Source organism: Esox lucius, chromosome 14 (assembly GCF_011004845.1).
Source record: "Esox lucius isolate fEsoLuc1 chromosome 14, fEsoLuc1.pri, whole genome shotgun sequence".
NCBI lineage: Eukaryota > Metazoa > Chordata > Actinopteri > Esociformes > Esocidae > Esox > Esox lucius.
The window spans coordinates 7002292-7014441 of record NC_047582.1 but is presented as its reverse complement, the minus strand read 5'-3'; the positions used below and the strand labels follow the sequence as shown (position 1 = coordinate 7014441).

At 43.8% G+C, this 12150-nt stretch overlaps 1 protein-coding gene across 1 annotated transcript; it reads right to left on the bottom strand.

Moving 5' to 3' along the window:
* Positions 1–3945: 3945 nt before the first annotated feature.
* LOC105026689 (titin) lies at positions 3946–11269 on the bottom strand. The gene is made up of 4 exons (XM_013133017.3): positions 11210–11269; positions 10832–10953; positions 9469–9616; positions 3946–9060 (listed from the first exon to the last, which is right to left on the bottom strand). Exons 3-4 carry the CDS (start codon positions 9603–9605, stop codon positions 6714–6716), a joined length of 2484 nt encoding a protein of 827 aa, XP_012988471.2. The 5' UTR covers positions 9606–9616; positions 10832–10953; positions 11210–11269; the 3' UTR covers positions 3946–6713.
* Between the last annotated feature and the right edge of the window lie 881 nt (positions 11270–12150).

The window sequence follows — 12150 nt, the reverse complement described above, 5'->3', positions numbered from 1 at the left end:
CTTTTTCAATGTGGCATATTACTGTGCTGAATGGTCTGAATAGAAGAGACAGTTCTTATCCAATTTGGATTGATTCTCAGAATATTAAATATTATTCTAAATGTAGGGAGATTTCCATTTCACTTAGCCGTAATTTCAGTGAACATCATTCTCTTTTCAAAACATTTAGATAAATGTTTTTGCCAAAATGAGAAATAAGTTGTTGTTGGGGCTTGGGTTATTTGTTGAGAGTAACTGCCAAGATTGCCAAGATGTTCTGGGTCGGGTAGAGTTCCCAGGATGTCCGAGAGGATTCCAAAGATACTGTAATAGTGCAGGTTAGAGCACAGGGCAAAGCTGTGTATAAGACAACATCTGCAGATGCTTGTACAGGTACGATACATTCCAACGTTTGTCCATGGAAATGTCAGTGCCTAGTCCCTCACATTTTATTTTGTTGGCATCTGTTGAGGGTGGGTTGACGAATTTTAACGAGTCATATGGTACAGTGGCTTTCAAAATGATTCAGCCCTTGGACCATTTCATGTTTTATTGCATTACAACGTGACATGAAAATGGATTTAATAGAATGTTTGGTTCTCCTTGAACTGCCACCTTAACGTGGTGGAGGGGTTTGAGTACCCGAGTGACCCTAGGAGCTATGTTGTCTGGGGCTATATGCCCCTGGTAGGGTCTCCCAAGGCAAACAGGTCCTAGGCGATGGGTCAGACTAAGAGCGGTTCAAAAACCCCTTAATGAAGAAGAAAATTGTGTGTCCTGTGACGTCGCCCGGCATGGCGCAGCCGGGGCCCCACCCTGGAGCCAGGCCCGGGGTTGGGGCTCGTTCGCGAGCGCCTGGTGGCCGGGCCTTTCCCCATGGGGCCCGGCCGGGCCAAGCCCGAACGAGCGACATGGGGCCGCCCTCCCGTGGGCTCACCACCCACAGGAGGGACCATAAGGGGCCGGTGCAGAGAGGATCGGGCGGCAGTCGAAGGCGGGGGCCTAGACAACCCGATCCCCGGACACGGAAACTAGCTCTAGGGACGTGGAATGTCACCTCGCTGGCGGGGAAGGAGCCTGAGATGGTGCGTGAGGTTGAGAGGTTCCGACTAGAGGTAGTCGGGATCACCTCTACGCACGGCTTGGGCTCTGGAACCACACTCCTTGAGAGAGGATGGACTCTTCACCACTCTGGAGTTGCCCATGGTGAGAGGCGGCGGGCTGGTGTGGGTTTGCTTATAGCTCCCCAGCTCTGCCGCCATGTGTTGGAGTTTACCCCGGTGAACGAGAGGGTCGTTTCCCTGCGCCTACGGGTCGGGGATAGGTCTCTCACTGTTGTTTGTGCCTACGGGCCGAACGGCAGTGCAGAGTACCCGACCTTCTTGGAGTCTCTGGGAGGGGTGCTGGAAAGTGCTCCGACTGGGGACTCTATCGTTCTACTGGGGGACTTCAACGCCCACGTGGGCAACGACAGTGATACCTGGAGGGGCGTGATTGGGAGGAACGGCCCCCCTGATCTGAACCCGAGCGGTGTTCAGTTATTGGACTTCTGTGCTAGTCACAGTTTGTCCATAACGAACACCATGTTCAAGCATAAGGGTGTCCATCAGTGCACGTGGCACCAGGACACCCTAGGCCGCAGGTCGATGATCGACTTTGTTGTCGTTTCATCTGACCTGCGGCCATATGTCTTGGACACTCGGGTGAAGAGAGGGGCGGAGCTGTCAACTGATCACCACCTGGTTGTGAGTTGGATCCGATGGCGGGGGAGGAAGCTGGACAGACTCGGCAGGCCCAAGCGTACTGTAAGGGTCTGCTGGGAACGTCTGGCCGAGTCTCCTGTCAGAGAGATCTTTAACTCCCACCTCCGGCAGAGCTTTGACTGGATCCCGAGGGAGGTTGGAGATATTGAGTCCGAGTGGACCATGTTCTCCACCGCCATTGTTGAAGCGGCCGCTCGGAGCTGTGGCCGTAAGGTCTCCGGTGCCTGTCGAGGCGGCAATCCCCGAACCCGGTGGTGGACACCGGAAGTAAGGGATGCTGTCAAGCTGAAGAAGGAGTCCTATCAGGCCTGGTTGGCTTGTGGGACTCCAGAGGCAGCTGACGGGTACCGACAGGCCAAGCGGACTGCAGCCCGGGTGGTTGTGGAGGCAAAAACTCGGGCCTGGGAGGAGTTCGGTGAGGCCATGGAGAAGGACTATCGGCTGGCCTCGAAGAGATTCTGGCAAACCATCCGGCGCCTCAGGAGAGGGAAACAGTGCCCTACCAACGCTGTTTACAGTAGAGGTGGGCAGCTGTTGACCTCAACTGGGGATGTCGTCGGGCGGTGGAAGGAGTACTTCGAGGATCTCCTCAATCCCGCCGTCACGTCTTCCATTGAGGAAGCAGAGGATGAAGGCTCAGAGGTGGACTCGTCCATCACCCGGGCTGAAGTCACCGAGGTGGTTAAGAAACTCCTCGGTGGCAAGGCACCGGGGGTGGATGAGATCCGCCCTGAGTACCTCAAGTCTCTGGATGTTGTGGGGCTGTCTTGGCTGACACGCCTGTGCAACATCGCGTGGCAGTCGGGGACAGTGCCTCTGGGATGGCAGACCGGGGTGGTGGTCCCTCTTTATAAGAAGGGGGACCGGAGGGTGTGTTCCAACTATAGGGGGATCACACTTCTCAGCCTCCCCGGGAAAGTCTATGCCAGGGTTCTGGAGAGGAGAATACGGCCGATAGTAGAACCTCGGATTCAGGAGGAACAGTGTGGTTTTCGTCCAGGCCGTGGAACACTGGACCAGCTCTATACCCTCTGAAGGGTGATGGAGGGTTCATGGGAGTTTGCCCAACCAGTCCACATGTGTTTTGTGGATTTGGAGAAGGCATTCGACTGTGTCCCTCGCGGCATCCTGTGGAGAGTGCTTCGGGAATATGGGGTCCTGGGTCCTTTGCTAAGGGCTGTCAGGTCCCTGTACGACCGAAGCAGGAGCTTGGTCCGCATTGCCGGCAGTAAGTCAGACTTGTTCCCTGTGCATGTTGGACTCCGGCAGGGCTGCCCTTTGTCACCGGTTCTGTTCGTAATTTTTATGGACAGAATTTCTAGGCGCAGCCAGGGGCCGGAGGGTGTCAGGTTTGGGGACCACACGATTTCGTCTCTGCTCTTTGCGGATGATGTTGTCGTGTTGGCCCCTTCAAGCCAGGACCTTCAGCATGCACTTGGACGGTTTGCAGCCGAGTGTGAAGCGGTGGGGATGAAAATCAGTACCTCCAAATCCGAGGCCATGGTCCTCAGTCGGAAAAGGGTGGCTTGCCCACTTCAGGTTGGTGGAGAGTGCCTGCCTCAAGTGGAGGAGTTTAAGTATCTAGGGGTCCTGTTCACGAGTGAGGGAAGGATGGAACGGGAGATTGACAGACGGATCGGTGCAGCTTCTGCAGTAATGCGGTCGATGTATCGGTCTGTCGTGGTGAAGAAAGAGCTGAGCCGCAAGGCGAAGCTCTCGATTTACCGGTCAATCTACGTTCCTACTCTCACCTATGGTCATGAGCTTTGGGTCATGACCGAAAGGACAAGATCCCGGATACAGGCGGCCGAAATGAGCTTTCTCCGCAGGGTGGCTGGGCGATCCCTTAGAGATAGGGTGAGAAGCTCGGCCACCCGGGAGGAGCTCAGAGTAGAGCCGCTGCTCCTCCACATCGAGAGGGGTCAGCTGAGGTGGCTTGGGCATCTGTTTCGGATGCCTCCGGAACGCCTTCCTGGGAAGGTGTTCCGGTCCCGTCCCACCGGGAAGAGACCCCGGGGAAGACCTAGGACACGCTGGAGGGACTATGTCTCCCGGCTGGCCTGGGAACGCCTCGGTGTCCCCCCGGAAGAGCTGGAGGAAGTGTCTGGGGAGAGGGAAGTCTGGGCATCCCTGCTTAGACTGCTGCCCCCGCGACCCGGCCCTGGATAAGCGGAAGATGATGCAATGCAAAAAGAATGTTTGGTACTGATCGACGCAAAAAGCCTATAATGTGAAAGTGAAACAAATAACAGAAAATAATTAATTGTAGAAGTATTCACCCAGTTTGTTATGACATACCTGAAAAAGCTGTGGTGCTACCAATTGTCTCAAGTCATATAGAATCAGGAAACTAATTTTATTGCCAAGTTTCACAATAAACATGGAATTTGTTCTGGCCATTGGTGCAACAATTTATACAAAAGGAATAAGGGAAATAAAACAAATAAGAACAGTGGAGTGAAAAGTAGTAGACTAGGCTTAGAAATTATAGACTATGCATTAATAAATTACAAAATAATTACTGAAAAGTATATGTAAGGTGCAAGATTTAGTCCAGTTGAGGGTTGTGTGTGTATGTGGGAAAAGGTTATAGATTTGTCCAGTTGAGGATTGTGTGTGTATATATAATAACTCCATAATTACTTGAATGGAATCCACCAGTGCGCAGTCAGTGTGTTTCACATGATTTCAGGTTAAATACACCTGTCTCTAGGAGTTCTTACACTTTTATTTCATGTTGTAACACAATAAAGAAAAATTGAGAAAAGTCCAAGGCGGTGACTACTTTTTAGAGCTACTGTACACTTTATGTGGGACACATGTTGAAACACCTATCAGAGATTTTAACAGTTTAGTAATTTGTTTGATGCAGAGCAGTTTACATTTGGTGCATTCATATTAAGAAATCTAAGTGCTACAACCCAGTAATAGTAAGCACATTGTAAGAAGCTATCAATAAAGTGCTAGAAGAAAGAAAACAATAGCAAGCATTAGTTCATAAAAGGAAGAGTTATTTTAGATTTCAGGCTTTATAAAGGTAGAGTATTAGAAAATTTAGAAATTGGGAAGGGACCTTTCTATCCTAGCCTAAATGGGAAGTTGGTTCCACTACTGGGGTAACAGGATTGAGAAGGGCTTTGAGTGGATTGAGTAGGTGCATTCTTCCTATAGGGGTGGTATGGCCAAAAGACCAGAAGTTTAAATATGATGAGCTCTGGTAGGGATGTAGTGTTTGCGCGTTGTCAAACAATAGGGAGGGAAGTTCCCTTTCTCAAGCAAGTGCCATAAGAAATTATTAATTTATTTATTATTTTTATTGCAAGTATTATTTTACAAAAAGTCCTGATTGAGGGTGAGAGCTCTGGGGTCATTAATTATTATTATAAATTTTTTTAAATGGTTGGCTTTCAGATATGTGGACATATATGGTCATTTTTAGGAAATGTTATAGATTTCCTCAAATCAGGCAATGGTTCCTTCTTTTTTGATACACTATGATATTGATCCCCTAGTGTCCCTGTGGCTTAAAGGAGTAATCAAGGTTCATGGGGGGATGGAGGGATTCCAAGCTATCGTGAGCAGGAATAACTTTCTTTATAGATTATTTAAAATGTCTATAGATTATTAAAAAAAAAAACAGTAAACTTCAAACAGCATTAAGTTTTGTGCTTTTTTGCTAAAAACAGGGCACTCAAGATTTCAGTGTTTACATTTGATTAATGCTATTACAAGCATATCAAAGCATAGCAATTATAGTGCATACACTTCAAACTGTTTTAAATGCAAAACACAACACCTACTGGGTTCTCTTTCAGAAACTTCTGGAAAATGTTAAAGTGCTACATGCAAGAAATGTCCACAAACAAAAAACAATAAATTACCTTTGCTGGCTTTCTCCAAGTCCACAGAGACACATATCAGATGACTTGTACAATTAACACATTAGCACAAAGACACAGACTATGTACAACAATTGCGACTAGGACATTGGTCAAAAGTTATGCTCTAGTCTGAGGACTTGGAGATAGCAGCAGTTCTCGTTCCCTCTTCCTGGCTTGCGGGAAATGCAGCCATTTTAAGATAACAGGAGGAGGTGCATGCTCCGAGGTCACACCTGCAATCAATTAAGACAGAACACAAAGAATCAGTTCAGACAGACTAATAGGAGCCATTCACATTTAATGTAACTACACACTTCCATCTGCTAGTCAGAAATAGGAAATGTGGAGATATGCGCACTTGATGATCAGTTAGCCAATTGAACAAGCTTACAAGTTCCAACTGGAACATTAAGTGGCATACCATAACTATCTCAATAACAGCAGCTTTACCCTTTACATCCTTTTTTGTAAATAATCAAATGTGACACACATATTCTAAAAAGAAGCACTACATATCTGAAAAGGATGGTTCTTGGTAGTTTGGATTGCTGGAGACTTGCAGGATAGTAGCTTCAGCTCATCTCGGACAGTCCAGCCCTAAGGACAATTTGGGGGTTGTCTCATCCAAACAGCTACTGATAGAACAAAGATCATAATCATTTTGATCTGCTGGCAAAGACATTACAAGGGCCACCTAGTCCACAATCCTCTCCAACCTAATCCCATCTGCATAAATAACTTAATAATGTTCCTACCAAAAGATGTTCCCTTTTTCCCAGACCTTCTTCCCTCTGTGGTTCTTTTTAGTTCTTTGCTATTCTTACACTTCTTTTTCTTTCATTTCTGTGAATTTGCTTTCTTATTCTTTACATTCCTTTCTTTACTTTACTTTCCTTTCTTACACTTCCTGTAACATGCTGTAAACCGTTTTCGTTAAATTTGGTTTAAAAAATTACATGAAATTACTGTTTTGTTTGTCATTTGTTTATGTCATATTCAAAACATGTAGGTTTTTGTTGACTTATTGTTCTATACTTTTTGCAAGTTTGTCATGTCCTGCTTTGTCACAATATTCTGTCATAATTGTTTTTTATGGTCGCCATTCTGTATTGTATCCAAGAAAACAAACAAACAACAACAAAAAACAAAACAAAAACAGCCCTCCGCCCTTTTTCCTCAGATGGTAAAAAAGTTGTTTTGACATATGAGAGTCCATGGAAACCTTCCACCAGCGGTGTTCTTGGCAGAAACTCCATGACTCACGCCAGTCCTTCAAAGCCGGGGGATTGTTTGAAACATTTTCATCTGAGAGCCTCCTAGCTTCTCTCCAACCTGGCAAGCTGTTGGACTTTGCAGTTTCTGTCATCGTGAAGTCCTCTGTGACCCGTTTTGGGGTCTTCCAAGCATCCTCCCATTCTACAAGATTGACATCGTCATCCAAAGTCTTAGCATTTAGCAGTTTATCACTTGGTTCATCCATGAATTCAGGCCATTTATTCTCCCAAGTCTCCAGAAAAGATTGCTTGTTAATGTTCAACAATACTGGCTGAGTCCTCCAGGATTCTGACCATTCATCCAGATCAAGTACGTCTGACAAAACTGAAGTTTTTTTTTGGGAATCAAGCAGCAAATTCTTGGGTGGTTCTTGATTCTTGTAGCATTGTCTGGCTGAAAGTACCACCTTGCCCTGATCATTAAACCTGGCCTCCAAAGGTGCTGCATCAGTTTCAGCCCCATTGTGTAAGCTGACTACAATGTTTCTGGAACCAGGATTGTAATCATCCATCCTTTTCTTTCCTGTTTCTTTTCTTATCATCTGGTTCTCTGTTTGGCATTTGAATGACGGCTCGGCTGGTCTCCAAACTTTCTTACACAATGGAATATTTACTGTGTCATCCTGAGGAGGTGACAGTATCCTGGTATGCAGCTTCTTCTCCTCTGGTTGGGGAAATAGAGGCTGTGTACTTATGAGTGTGATGGGGCTATTCTCCTCTGTTTGGGGAAATAGAGGCTGTGTACTTATGGATGTGATGGGGCTATTCTCCTCTGGTTTGGGAAATAGAGCCTGTGTACTTACGGGTGTGATGGTGCTATTCTCCTCTGGTTGGGGAAATAGAGGCTGTGTACTTATGGGTGTGATGGGGCTATTCTCTTCTGGTTGGGGAAATAGAGGCTGTGTACTTATGGGTGTGATGGGGCTATTCTCCTCTGGTTGGGGAAATAGAGGCTGTGTACTTACGGGTGTGATGGGGCTATTCTCCTCTGGTTGGGGAAATAGAGGCTGTGTACTTATGGGTGTGGTGGGGCTATTCTCCTCTGGTTGGGGAAATAGAGGCTGTGTACTTACGGGTGTGGTGGGGCTATTCTCCTCTGGTTGGGGAAATAGAGGCTGTGTACTTATTGGAGTGGTGGGGCTATTCTCCTCTGGTTGGGGAAATAGAGGCTGTGTACTTATGGGTGTGATGGGCCTGTACTCCTCTGATTTTGTGGAAAGAGGCTGTACATTTATCATTGTGCCAGGCCTATTTTCCCCTGGTTGTGGGGATAGAGGCTGTGCATTAATTGTTGTGATAGGCTTATTCTCTCCTGGTTGTGGGGATAAAGGCTGTGTGTTTTTGGGTGTGCTGACCTTCTCTGGTTGTAGGATTGGAGAATGTACACTCCTGTTTTTGATGGGTTTATTTTCCTCTGGATCATTCCTCTCCATCATTGACAGAAGACGTGATTCATGTTTCTTGACTAGTGTTGGGGATTTGGGTGACTCAGGCTTAACTAACTTAAGAGGAGTTGCCATTTCAGACATTTCACTGCCTTTCAATATCTTTTCTGCTGCCTTAGTAGAACTATTTCTTCTCATTGCCAAGCGATTCTGCCACTCTCTTAATTTTTCTGCAATCCTCTTGTTGTCTGTGCACTGTTTTGATAATGGCTTAGACATCTTCCACGAATCCCTCCACTTTTTACGGTTTACTTTGTCAGGCCAATATTTAATTTTCAAAGGTTTATTACTTGGTTCCCGGCTTAAATTTGACCATCCCTGCTGCCAGCAAATAGTTTGGTTGTAAAGAGTTTGACTGAGCAGCAGTGGTCGACATTTAAAGGGCTTGGACCATTCACCTGGACCAATCGGTAGTTCTCTATCCCTAACACCCCTCCACCATTTTAACTCAGACCGTCTTAGAACATCTTTGTAAGATAGAATTACTTTGGGCAATGGAGGTGGTACTTCGGGTGGGGCGGGCTTCTTCACCACTGGCTTGGGAGTCACCCGTTGAGGTGTTTTTTTGGGTGGCGGGGGTGGTGGAGGTGGTGGCGGAGGTGCGTCTAGTGGAGGTTCAAGCCTAAATCTTTTCAGTAAAGGGCAATATACCATCCTTCTGACCTTCCCAATTTTTGTCAATGATGTTGATGCATTTTTTTTGGCCTCTTTAATACGTCTATGGGAAAACACAGAACCATGGCAAATTAGAAAGAAGATGAGAACACAGTAGCATTACTGAGGAGACACACTACAATACTCTTTAGTTTTGGGAGGAAAATGAGACACAATTCATAAAACAGAGCAAATCCTAACTACATACAGTACTTGAATCATTAAATGGCCCAATCCAAGGGTCGATTGGCCAGTACCTGCCTTTAACATGAGTCATTTGCTCAGATTGAGTCTATTTACACGTATCACAATGGGTCTTTTAATCATCTACACCTAGGTTTATATGTGGGGACAATCAGAATTCAGTCAGACCCAAGGGTTCATATTGGTACATGCTATAAACAGGGCATCTGTCTGTCTGTCCTTCTGAAAGTCTGTTTATTCATGAGCTATATTTATTTTCTGATCTCACCCATTCAAAACTCTCTTTTGTGGCTGTGCCTTCTCACTGATCTTCTTTTCTCTGTTTTCCCATGGGTCTTGCAACTGGCAGGGGTCGAAAGCGATCCCTTTACCAAAGACGGACGCTTTAGCTCTGTCTGATGACATAATGCAACCTCCTAACAAAAAGAAAACACATAGCATGTATGACATCGGACATTGGTGTTTGTGTATTGCAGACCAGAACTGAGTACAATTTTAAATATGTTTTGTTGTCTTGAATTATGGGAATGCCCAGGCTGTTTGTCGGTGATCACACATACCTGAACTAAAAATCTCTACAAACAATTGTTGCAGTTGGTTTAGTTACATTTAAAAATACTGTATTTTGGAAATTATGAAATAAAGTGAGGTAAAAAATTGACAGTGACAAATTCTCCACTGTATTACTTTTACTCAGGCCCTTAGGGTTTCAAATTATATAATGACTATAAGGTTAAAATGCATTTCTATGCATATCGATGAACTACAATTTACATATCCCCCCACCATTAGATTTTAGCTCCATATTCTTAGCTGGCTTGCTATGACTACAGCAAGTTTTTATTTTTATGTTTATATGGATGAAGTAAACAAGGAAAACAACAAACCAAAGCTTCTCGCTAAACAATGCTAAAAGGAAAGAAATAATAAGTAAAATATAAAACAATAACCGCATTGATGTATTAATAATAAGTGCAAGATTCTCATCAGCATATGTAAAATATGTAAACAAGAATAAAATATATTTCAATGTTTTATATATATTACAATATATAAAACATTGTAATTTAATGTGGATGCAAAATGATTACAAATAATAATTTAGTGATTGTGAATAATGATGATTGAGAACGTTATAGAGCCCATATACCCTTTAAAAAAAGCCCTAAAATATATATTTATTTTTTTAAATAGAGGGACCATGGAAAAAGGTAGCTGTAATTTCCACACAGTTCACCAAATATGTGGTTGAAATTCAAAACTGACAGTCTGCATGTCAACCTCCAAGTCATTCCATTATTTAAAGTTTTTTCCATATAATTTTGGATCTCACTGGAACAATTTTTTGCACTGTTGATTACAAGCCACGCTCTTGAATAAATGCCCATATCTGCTGCTATTTTTGATAAAGCAACAACAGCTGTTCCTTGAAGACCATAAATAGCCACTGTTGCTAACACTAGCTGTGTAGCTGTGTGCTAGTTTAGAAAACCAGCCTTAAACACCATTCATACTTTGAAATCCATAACACAGACTAGCTGTTTAACCATTGGCAATGGCTTTCATAAAAAAATGTATTAATATCTTCATTAAACATTTATGTGTAATTAAAAATATATATACATCCCTACCTTTTCCTTCCCTGTGAGTGGGCACCGTGTGTGCTTCTCTTAGACCCGCCCCTAATGCTCCAATTGGCTAAGAAACTCACAGACATTTGGGCTGAATCCAATTCCGATTGGTGGTTGGAAGACTGATTAGAAAAGACAGGAACATCCATTCCATATATATGATACAGCATCCATTTCATATATTCAATCTAGTTTAAAACATTGATCTCAACGGTAATTTAATTCATTTTTTCAAAAAGTTGATCCAAAAGATATTACAGAATAAATCAATGAAAGTCTATAATTCATGTCCTGACAATATGATTATGTGTAAATGTGTAAGAAAATCTACTTCATATCTTCACATTTTATTTGCAATGTATGTGTTTTCTTATTTACCTGCCAGGTCTCAGTGTCGCTGTCGTCTCTTTAAGTTGGGGTGCCTCTATGGCTATTTTTAGCCTTTTAGATTTATGGTTTCGTCATGTCCTGTATGTCATATGTTAGAGTGACACGTGGCTCCCTGTAACATGATGGGTCATCCTTTCCTGTGGTGGTCCTTACGAGGGCCAGTTTCACATGATGGTTTTGGTGACTGCTTGAGTTCTTCAAATTCTCCGGATTGACTAACACATCTTCAAGTAATGATGGGCTGTTGTTTGTCTTTGCTTATTCTAGCTGTTCTTGGTATGAAATGGACTACTACTGTACAGTTATAATGATGGTCTTATGTATACCAACTTTGCCTTTGTCATAACACAACTGGTAGTACAGGAGAATTGTCTCAAAGGCATTAAGCAAGACAGAAATTCCACAAATTAACCTGTTAATTTAAATGCATTTGAGGTGACTACCTCATGAACCTGGTTGAGAGAATACAAAGAGTGATGTGGCTATTTTGAAAAATCTGCAATATGAAATGTATTTTGATTTGTTGAACACTTTTTTGGTTGCTACATGATTCCATATTCACTATTTTATAGTTTTGATGTCTTCACTATTGTTCTACAATGTGGAAAATATTAAAACTAAAGAAATTCACAATTGAATTTCAATTGTCAAATTTGGGTCCCGAAGCAAAACTGGTCGAGAACCATTGTATTAGGCTAGAGAGATCATAGGCTCCTAAATAAATAGGGAAGATATGAAATCGATGTAATGCAATGATTCCTGACTTGTTATTTTTCCTTAACCCCCTTGATCTATTCCATTACTACACAGTGTCTGCACAACTTGCATCTGTTTTCTGCTGGAGTTGCTTTCAGGACTCTTTCCACTCAGATGCAAAGAGATCAAGATCGAATACCCTCTCATCTTTCCACAGGAATGCAATTTGGAAT

Coding starts and splice junctions, on each gene's coding strand:
- LOC105026689 (XM_013133017.3), bottom strand. CDS start 9,605: ATGTCATCAGACAGAGCTAAAGCGTCCGTCTTTGGTAAAGGGATCGCT. Junction 9,061..9,468: donor CAAAAGAGAGTTTTGAATGG/GTGAGATCAGAA, acceptor GTTTTCCCATAG/ACGTATTAAAGAGGCCAAAA.